The 9,983-nt window shown below is 57.6% G+C and overlaps 2 protein-coding genes across 4 annotated transcripts in view; one reads left to right on the top strand and one right to left on the bottom strand.

Moving 5' to 3' along the window:
- Window positions 1–691: 691 nt before the first annotated feature.
- On the bottom strand, window positions 692–2,396 carry TMEM79 (transmembrane protein 79). Its single transcript, XM_059832416.1, has 3 exons — window positions 1,664–2,396; window positions 1,190–1,403; window positions 692–896 (listed from the first exon to the last, which is right to left on the bottom strand). Exons 1-3 carry the CDS (start codon window positions 2,394–2,396, stop codon window positions 692–694), a joined length of 1,152 nt encoding a protein of 383 aa, XP_059688399.1.
- A 2,228-nt stretch (window positions 2,397–4,624) lies between these two features.
- The window catches only part of SMG5 (SMG5 nonsense mediated mRNA decay factor), a 28,434-nt gene continuing 23,075 nt past the window's right edge, over window positions 4,625–9,983 (top strand). For all 3 annotated transcript variants that reach the window (XM_059832185.1, XM_059832186.1, XM_059832184.1), the window contains exon 1: window positions 4,625–4,701. In XM_059832185.1, coding sequence (XP_059688168.1) covers window positions 4,625–4,701 — 77 coding nt within the window. The remainder of the gene's footprint in view (window positions 4,702–9,983) is intronic.

Below are 9,983 nucleotides of genomic sequence, written 5' to 3'. Positions count from 1 at the left end.
AGCCCTCGGCAAGCCTGGTGCCATCTCACCCATCCCTCCTTGGGGCAGGGCTCCCTCCCTCCTACCCGGCCAACTGGTTTGTGAACCAGGTGCTGAACCTCTGCCAGGAGGAAGAGGAGGACAGACGAGCTGGGTGGGACGGGCCACACAGCCATGCAGGGACCCAGGAGCAGGATGCAGGGCTGGGGTGCTGTCGCAATGCTGGGAGATGGACGGTTTGGGGAAACATAATTTTTTTCCCCTCTTGGAAACATCATTTTGGGGCTGGATCATGGCATCCCGTGGGTGAAGCTATGAGTCCTGGCAGCAGCGATTCCTAGGGGAATTTAACCCCCCCTCCCCAAACCAGCTCCAGAGCCGCTTGGTGAAGGGCTTTATTGGGCAAAGCCAGTTCCAGCAGGAGATGAAGGAAATCCCACCCCAACCCATCCTCATGGAACAGGGCTCACTGGGTCTTGCTCCGGGTCCTGTTCACCCTCCTGCAGGAAATTCCCAGCGCAGAGGGTTTTACAGCTTAGCTCTCTCAGCCCCAGGTGCCCAGCAAAACCTTGCCGGGGCCGGGCAGGGAGCAGGGGCCCAGCCAAAGCTGCCTGCACCCCTCCACCTTCAGGCTCGCAAGGCAGGGCAGTGAGGAGGGCTGAACCCCTCTGCACCGCGGGGTCCAGGCACCCCCATCTCCCCGGGGCCTCCCTCACCCCCAGTACCGCAGTTTGGCCCCACTGTCCTTGGGTTGGTCCTCGGGCTTTGGCGCTGCCACAGCAAGGAGGTTTTCGGGCTCCAGGATGAACATGCTGTAAAGGTTCCAGAGTAGCATGGCCAGGAGGGGCAGGAAGGTCATGCTGAAGCCGAAGGCGCGGAAGGAGCGCCCGATGGCGTACGACAGCCAGTAAATCAACCTGGAGAGGGCAGAGAGGTGCGGGCTCAGTGAGGGCGATGCCCTGGGGCCGGCACCCAGCTTCACTCAGGAGTTCTGCCCCCAGCGAGGGTTTGCCAGGCATGGCCGCTGCGGGAAGCAGGATGAGGGATGGAGCAACCCTTCCCCTGTGCCGGCTTTCCCGACTGTTGTTGGCCGGGTGAGGCGCTGCCGGAGGGGCAGTTTGCACCGAGGCATGGTGTTTGCCAGCACTGACAGACCCCGTTTGCACCCTGGGTGCTGCCGCAGCCCAGGTAAGGTAAAGGAGTCACTTACCGGGAGATGGCAAAAAGCCCCGTGAGCAGGGGGATGAGCTTGAGGACCTCCTGCGGGAGGTAGGTGGCCAGCACAGCCATGTTGAAGAAGTAGAGGATGAAGAGATGGACGGACTGGGAGACGTAGGTGCGGTGGATCTCCACCTCCCACTGCAGCTCCCCGAAGGGCTCCAGTGCAGAGGAGCAGAGGCGGGCGATGCCGCTGACGATCATCCCTGGGGAGCAGAGAGAGAGAGGCTGAGCAGGCGCCCAGTGAAACTGCATTGGGGCCCGAGGGCTGGGGGAGGACCAGAGAGATGCACCGGGGTGGGAAGAGGGAAGGCAAAGTCAGTCTGCTGCTCCTGGTGGGAGCAATGGAGCTGCAAGGAGCTCGGCGCCGGCTCTGCTCACCGCTCCCCACAGCCCCCGCTCCCCCGGGGGTCATTCAGCCCAGGGGTGGGGGCGAAGGGCTTTCTACACCAACCCCGTGGCTCACCCAGAACGATGGGGAACGTGGCAAAGGCGGCGCAGCGGAGCGTGTAGACCAGACGGGCACTGATGGTGGGCAGCAGCGGGGCGTCAAAAGGCAGGAAGACGTAGGCCCCGTAGACGAGGCAGGGGCAGAGGAACAGGGCCCCCACCACCGAGGCCACGGCCTTGAGGTTGCCAGCGCCGCAGTCCCTGACACATGGGCACCGCGGCCCCTCGGTCGTTGGCTTGGCCACTCGCCCCTCAAAGCCCGGTGGGTCCCTGTAGCGCGAGGAGCCGATGGGAAGGAAGACCTGCTTCTGGCGGAGGCTGTCGGGTCTGTCGCTGTGGGGGACGTAGCCCCCCTTGCCCTCCTCCCGGGGCCATGGGGCAGGTTGTTTCTTCTGCTTGCCAGGTGTCCGCTCAATGCACTGTGGGTCGATGGGCACAAAGGCGTGGGCCGCCATCACGGGCAGCCCGGGGGCTTCCTCGCCTTCGGCCTCAGCTGGGGGGCAGGTGAGAGCAGCCTCCTCGGGGTCTTCTCGGCCCCCTTCAGGACTTGAGCGCCTCTTTGTCTCCGCGGGCTCCGGCTGGCCCCGGGCGCCGTACTGGCACCGGTCCCATGGCAGGGTGGCATCAGGGTCCCCCAGGTGTTCATTCGGGGCTGGCGGCACCTTGTCCAGGGGGGTGGCCAGGGCCACCTTCTCCAGCTCCAGCAAAGCCACCTCTTCAAGGGGCAGGATGGGGTCAGCAGCAGCCATGAGAGCGGCCGGCTCAGTACCACTGGGGATGCAGCTGGGAACTGGCAAGAAACTCTCCTGCGTTTTGGGGTGTCAAGAGGGGACTAGGTTCCCGTCCCTTCCGCTTCACCCTGCGCCAGAATAAAGGAGACAGACAAAAAAAACAGCTGAAGTGAGAGGTTTGTGGTCATACACACAGCCCCAGCTACAACATGGGGTGAGGAATTGGCAGCCACCACCCCTGGAGTCCCCATCACCTGCCTGCCCTTCCACTATCAGGAGAAAGCAGAGCCCAGTGTCCCCATGCCCTCACGCCCTGCCAGTGCTCCCAGCCCATGGCAGCAGCATGTGGGACCATGCGTGTGCGCACCGCTGCCCGGAGCTGGGCACCTGGTGAGCCCCGGGTGTGCAGGCCTGGCTGCAAAATGGGGACAGCCTGGGAATTGCCTCCCCACCCGGCCAAACATCCCGGGCTTTCTGGCTGGGCACGAGCCTTGTGACTCGGGGGAGCTGGATGCTGCCTGGCCAATGCAACTGGCTCCACCCGCGGCTCCGTCCAGCGACCAGGCCACATCTAGGAACCACAGCGAAAGTCAGGATGAGCCAAATTTGCTGTCTCTTGTAGCTGAGGCCAATCTGGGGTGGGCACAGGAGGCTGCCGGGTGCCACTTGCTATGGGGGAGCAGGAGATCCAGGCAGAAATCTCGCGTTTTTCCCTCTTAGCAGGGGATCCCTGTCTCTTAGCCCGTCCCAGGTGCTGCTGGCTGCAGGCATGGGAGCTTCCTGCAATCAAAATCTCTCTCCCTCTCCCTCCCTTCTGGGCAGATTCATCCCTGCGCCTCTAGGAAGAGCCCTGGCCTGGGCACAGACATGGGGAAACTGAGGCACAGAGTGGCATGGGGCTTCATCTGAGGTCCAGACAAGGGAGTACGATTAAAGCAGCTTCCTGTGTCTCGCACGCCTCCATCTCCCCGCTCCCAGCCCCACTCGCTCATCACCCCATGGGACAGGGGAGGAAGCTGGCACCGGGCTCCCCTCGCTGCGAGACTTACTTGGAGAGAGGTGGGGGGCCATGGGGCGGGGGGCCAGGCGGCAGCGGCGGCGGTTGTGCTGGGAGCCTGCGAAATGCTTCCACGGTCTTTCCGCCGTCTGGACTTCAAACCTGTTTAACCAGCTAAGGTGGGGCCGGCCCGAAAGGGGCAGGCGCAGCAGCCTCGCCCGACGCGGTGCTGAGCCCGCGGGCGGCCCCTCAGCCCTGGGCCGGCTCCCCAGCCCGACCCGTTCCCCGGGGACGTGTCGCCAGTGGGTCCCTTTGTGGTGTGGGACAGCCACCACGTAGGGGCAAGCACAGGGCAGCACGTCCCCCTTCCCAGGAGGGTTTCTGCGCGGGGAGGGCTGGCAGCAGGGCCAGGGCCTGGTGGAGAAGGAGAGGCCCCAGTGCTTGTCTGCCATGGCGGAGACAGGACGGGCCTGGATCTCTGCACCAAAGGGATGGGGGGCCCTGGGGAGCCCCCGCCCCAGCCAGCAGCACCTGCCTTTGGTGCTACATGGCAGCACGAAGGGATTCCCAGGACGGGGGGAGGATTCCTCCCACCATTCCCTCCAGCTGGGCCGCTCATAGGCCCCACAACGATGAGGGTGGCCCCTGTTTGAGCCCCCGGGGCGGCTCTGAGGCGCCGAGGTAGAGGGACGCCCGCCCCACAGCTCCTGCCAGGCCCATGGCGTGGGGCAGCCACAGGGAAGGCCCACCAGGCCCACAGTGGGCCTCCCCGGGGCGGGGCGGGGCGGGGGGGACCCCCGCAGCCCTCAGGCCCGGCTCCGGCCACCCGCGCCCCTGTCCGGCGCGCAGGGCGCCCGATAAAGCTCGTTGCCTGACGCCGGCGCGGCCGCCATATTTGCCAGCACTAAGTGCTGGCGCGGCAGCCGCGTGTGTATGTGCGGGATGGGGGAACTCTCGCGAGATGACGCCGCGCAGCCGCCATCTTGCCAGCAATAAGTGCTGGTGCGGCGAGAAGGTAAACTCTCGCGAGGTGAGGCCGACCCCGCCGCCGCCATGTTTGCCCGCCGCTCCCCGGTCTTGCGGCAAGTCTCGCGAGAGCGGCGCGGGGCAGGGGGCAGCCGCACAGCCATGGCGGCCGAGCGGGGCCGGGGGCGGCGGCGGCGGCGGGGAGCGGCGGGGCGGCGCGGCCGGTGCTGAGGGGGCGGTGGGCCGCGCTCGGCCGGGCCGGGCCTTGCCCTCGCCGGGCGCCATGAGCCAGGGCGGCGGGGCCAGCGGCGAGAGCGGCGAGCCGGAGGCCAAGGTGCTGCACACCAAGCGGCTGTACCGGTGAGGAGAGGGGCGTCGGCGGAGGGGAAGGCGGGGGGAGGATGAGGCAGCGGGGGAGATGAAGGGGGTCCGGGGGAAACTAGAGGGACCAGAGGGACGAAAGGAGGTGGGGCGGGGTCCCGGGGAGGGCCGGCGCGAGGGGGTCGGGGGGCGATCCGGGGGGGCCCGGGGAAGGGGATGGGACCCGGGGGGGCGTAGGGAGACCGTGAGGGACGAAAGGGGATGGGGAGGATCCAGAGGAGACTGGGGATGACAAGGGTGGAGGGGATTGGGAAGGTGAAGGGGCCTGGGGGGGGTTAGGGCCGATTGAAGGGAAGGAGCTGGGGGAAGTAAGGAGGGAGGATTTAGGGGGTTGGGGAAGGAGATGGCGGGCTCGAGGGAAGGCTGGGGGTTAATGGAGGGGATGGGGGGGATCCAGGGGAGGTTGGAGGGGAACCTGGAGAGGGGAGGAATCCAGGGGAGGCGAGGGGAACTAGAGCGAAGGGGGTTGGAGGGATATTCAGGGAAGATGGGGGGAACAACGGTAAGGAATGGTGGAATTCAGGGAAGATTGAGGTGAATAAAATTGGGGGGAATCCAGGGGAAGTGGGCAGCGCTAAGGGAAAGGAGAAGAGGGAAATTTAGGGGAGATGGGGGAGGAAGGGAACAGGGGGAAAGGGGTTGTGTGGGATCCAGAGTTGATGAGCAATACGCGGGGTGGGGGGCGGCACTGGTGAAAAGGGGGTATGGGGGATCCAGGGGAGGTGAGTCAAAACAGAGGGTGGTGAGGGAGGGAGCTGTGGGGGATCCAGGCAAGATGGGAGAACAACGGAGAGACGGGGGGAGGAAGGCAGGGATGAGGGGAAAGGGGGCATGGAACACCCAGGGAGATGGGTCAGGGCACGGGGGATGGAGGAATGAGTTATGTGGGATTCGGGGAGGGGGGGAAGGAGATGTGGGGATGCAGTGGGGTAAGGGCAAGATGCGGGGTGCATCCAGGGAGAGAGGGGCTGGAGAGGGGGTCCCTGGCATTGGCAGTAGACAGGGATTATGTGGGAAGGGCTGGAGAAGAGGGTGCGATGAGCAGGAGCTTGAGCCAGGGCACTTTCCTGCTGTATGGAGGGCAAGACTGCTCTAGCTGCAGATCTTCCCACAAAACACTCCCTGGGACTCCACTCTCACTTACATCTCTGCACTGTGCGTTGGAAATAGCGTCAGAAGACAAGATTCAGGAAATAATGATGGCCTTGGTCAGCTCAACCCAGCAGGGATGAGGTGCCATGCTGTCAGCGCTGAGGTGCCTGGCCTCTGCTCTGCTGATGACTTATTTTGTGAGTGTAGCCCAGAAATTGCCCCCTTCTGTCTCAGTTTCTCCATCAGTAAAGCAGATTCATAGCGGAATTTCAGCAGCGACAGTGTGGTTTCAACGATGAGCAAAATGAAGGCAAGAGATGGATTTTACGTCAGGGTCCGTTTTCTTTTTGTCTTGCTGACTTGCTTGGTGACATTGGGAATGTCCTTCCATCTCGTGGAACCTCAGTGCCCTCTAAAACAGGGCAAGGCTTGCCTCCCTCTGGGAAATCTGGCAAGATCCTTGCCCAAAAGTCCAAAGCAGTAATAGCAGGTTTGAGTGCTAGTTACTAGAATTTGTTTGTTTCCATGATGCGCTTTGTACAAGCACGTTCCCTGCGCTTTGAAGGTATATTAGCTGCATTTCTTTTTCTTATTGCAAGGTCAGTGGTAAAACACAATGGCTTGGATTACCGGAGGTGTGGGCTGCGTTGTCGTGCTGGAAGCGCCTCCAGGGCCGTGGAGCTCTGTATCTGCTGTCCCATTGAGATGCCCCATTTGATCTTAGGGATGGCTTCCCACATCTGCTAGTAGTCAAGCTGATGCAGCATAACACCTTGCCCACTGCCACCTGAGGTGTGGTGGACAGGATTGGAGAGGATCTATGTGTTCCCGCTTGCAAATTAGAATGCGTTTTGTTTAAATCACCTTCATCGTGGTTTAAGATGTGGTCACAGTGGACCAGGAATGTGTGTGCTTCTTAGCTCAGCTGACAAGCGGTACCGCCTGTGCCTCTGGAGCTCACAAGTGAACGTCCCTTGACCAGGCATGGGATTGGTCATCAAGGCAAGGAAGCGGTGGTTTTCTGTTTAAATTTTTATGGCAGAATAAGGTGTGTGGTTGCTTTATAGCCTTTTTTTACAGCAGAAAAAGAAAACCACACTCCTGTAGAGATGGCTCTTCTTTTAGCTGGAAGTAGGTATTGTGATTTTGGTGCAGGATTTATAATACCTGCAGTGGCCACAAATTTTCTTGCTACATAGCTGATAGCTGTCTTGGCAAGCTTTCTACTTTAACAGTCTCTTGTCAATTCTTCTTTATTTCAGCCTGAAGTTCAGTTAGATGAAGCGGTAACTTCCTGCCCTCTAAGAAGCACGTTGTACTTTGTGTGATGGCTGACTGTCTCTGGAAACTTTTGGCCATCGGATTAAACAGTGCCTTTGAATCACAGATGTTTGAATGTCACAGTCCCAGCTATAAACTGTGCTCACATGGTATCAGCTTTGTGGCTGCTTGTGGGAGCAGTGGGAGTTGAGCTCAGGCCTCTGCAATCCTTGGCAAGTATGTAGGCCATCGGAGTGTCCTTTCGGAGATGAGGTTGCCCATTGCTGTTCGTAGGATGGTCTTTGATCTTCTCCATTTAAGTCTTCCTGGATTGATAATCCCCAGGTTTCACCTGAGAATGTGGCAAATGGATTATCCTGGGTGCTGTTTTACAGTGCGTGTTTTAGCGTAGGGTGACTGGATTTGTTTTACAGATTTCTTTTCTGGATTCTGGGTAACCATTAGCTCACTGGGTTTGCGTTACTATTCTTGTCTGCCAGCCTTGTTCTGGGCAGTATTATTTGTGTACTGACACATGCCAGAATACAAATGAAAGGCTGCAGTTCTTTTCCCTGAGAAATGTCTTAGTCGTCAGAGACTGTGGCTCTTAGTGATGTATTAAATAAAGAAATAGAGAGGGGACAAATAATTCTCCCTGCCGTCTTGCCCCATCCCAGAATGTTAGCGGCACAGAAGGAAGGTGATAGATGGGTGTCTGCGTGGCTGAAGAGGGCTTTTCGTTGGACCATTTCCACCCTGCTTGGCAAGATGTGCTGTACTTGGTTCTTTTAATAGACTGGCATCTGATTTGCCTCCTCTGTGGTTCTGATGTGCTGTCTGAAAGCAACGTTTAAACCCAGCAGGTATAGAAATGGGTACTGGGACAAAATTTGGACTCCTAACTGCTAAGTAAAATTCAGCCCATGGTCTCAAGCCACCCAAGGCACAAATGCTCAACTGTGTTTTAATCAGTGGGTGGTCTATAGCGCCTGCGTTGATTTTTCTTAACATTTTTGAAGTGAGGCTGGCTCCTGTACCTTTTTGTCCTCACCGTGTCCCCTTTCCTCACCACTGCAGACATAGGATCCTTGCAGGCCATCACTGGCTGTCACAGATTCTTCTTTATTCCTGCCTCCGCCTTCTCCAGCAGCACTCTGGAGCTCGTGCTGATAAGAAGACATTTTAGCATGGGGTCTGCCTTATGGCTCAGGAACCCACATCCTAAAAGATAGACCTTGCTGCTTTCAAATTACCAACTCCCTGTTTCTTTATGAACCCATAAAAAGTGGCAGAAGCAACCAGTGTCTTCGCGTGCCCATCCCTGACTGTTGTAGGAAAAAGGGTTATTTTACAACCTCTGGGACGCCTCCCACCCTGTGCTTGAGGGGAAGGTGAAATACCCTCCGAGATCCCTACTCAGATAGTCCCTGGAAGGAAACTTTTCTGTACTTCACATTTGGCAGGCATTTGAGTCCTGGTGCATGTGAGTAGGCTTTCCTTAACTGCTTGATCACATTTCTTACCCGCTTGATACTGTTGGCAGCCAAATAGCTGTCTGCAACTTGGAAAGGGGGTTCTGGCAACTGCTTTTTGAGTAATTCCTGTCATTTCATTGGTGTCATACTGCACAGAATCGGGAGGATTCTTAGATGAGGTTTTGTGACCTTTTTTTTTTTTTTTTGGCTTGTGTGGCATGTGAGCCTCTGAGCAGTGAGAGAACCTGGACCGTGTGCCCATAAAGGAATCTGAATTGACGACGTGGCAGGAGAAGGTGTCAGTGTTGAGCCTTCGAATACAGCGAACTTGCACATGAGGATTTGGACACAGGGGGTCACACCTGCCTGTGTGACATCCCACCCTAAGGGCTGACCATGTCCTGGGATGCAGGTGTCGACTGCTTGTAGTCACTGTGAAATCGTTTCCCACCTTGAGGCGTCAGTGATGTGAGCTTGTATCAGACACACAGTGGCTGACGATTAGCCGCACAGTGAACACGTTTTTATAGCTCTTTTGAGGATGTAGAGACTGCCTAGTTTGGGAATAGAAGATCATAGATTTCCTGTACTTCTCTGTGGGAATGAAATAAATCAGCAGTTCCCCTTTCTTCTGGTCACCCTTCTGCATAGGAACCGAATCAGTTCCCTGTGAGCCACACTGTTCGTTTCCTGCTGAGGGTCTTTGAGACATACAGTGGCAGGACATTAATCACAGGTTGCAGTAAGGGTATGTTTGTTGCCTGCTGCTTCGTGAAGATCTATTTTGGGGAAACTAAACGTGTATGTGGGGCTTGTTGGTTCCCCCCCGCCAATACACTCTGAGCTTGGATGAATCCTTCATACTTACTGCCTTTTACTTGCTGTTGGAGGGTATTAGTTTGTTAGAGTTTGCAAAGGACCTTCAGGCCGTCTGAGAAAGATGCTAGTGAGCAGAAGTGGCTGCGGAAATCAAGGTTAGTAGCAGACTTTTGTGTGTGATTCTTACTCTATTCTTGGTTTTCTTCATGATTATTTAGGAAGAAGTTGGTTCAACTCTGTGGTGTTTTGATCTCCCAAGCCATTGTGTAAGACGGTCCTATTCCCTATGCTTCTCTTCTTCTGTCAGGTTCTGTGGTTTACTGAAAACAAATGAGATTTCCAGTTATCCTTGGATGAAAGGTTTTCGGTGACATCGCGTGAGATGGGATGTTTTCTTTTCGAGCTCCTGAATGTTCTGGGTTTTTTTCAGGGAGGTTCCTTTTGGTGTGGTGGGTTTGTGAAAGGAGATTTGCCTTGCTAGTAAGGGGCTGGTATATGAAACCGTCAGTTACTTTACAGTAATATCTGTAGTTTTCAAGGAAGTGGTGGTGGTTTCAGCCTACCTCCTAAGCATATGGTTTGGCATGCTCTTGCTTGCGAGTGCCCTGTACTCAA

This window comes from Gavia stellata, chromosome 33 (assembly GCF_030936135.1).
Source record: "Gavia stellata isolate bGavSte3 chromosome 33, bGavSte3.hap2, whole genome shotgun sequence".
Taxonomy (NCBI): domain Eukaryota; kingdom Metazoa; phylum Chordata; class Aves; order Gaviiformes; family Gaviidae; genus Gavia; species Gavia stellata.
This window is presented reverse-complemented; position numbering and strand designations above follow the sequence as displayed.

Bases quoted from the DNA above. Each gene is read 5' to 3' on its own strand.
- TMEM79 (XM_059832416.1), bottom strand. From the start codon at position 2,396: ATGGCTGCTGCTGACCCCATCCTGCCCCTTGAAGAGGTGGCTTTGCTG. The intron at 1,404-1,663 runs GTGAGCCACGGG...TCTGCTCCCCAG, and splicing joins CACGTTCCCCATCGTTCTGG to GGATGATCGTCAGCGGCATC. The intron at 897-1,189 runs GTAAGTGACTCC...TGCCCTCTCCAG, and splicing joins GGGCTTTTTGCCATCTCCCG to GTTGATTTACTGGCTGTCGT.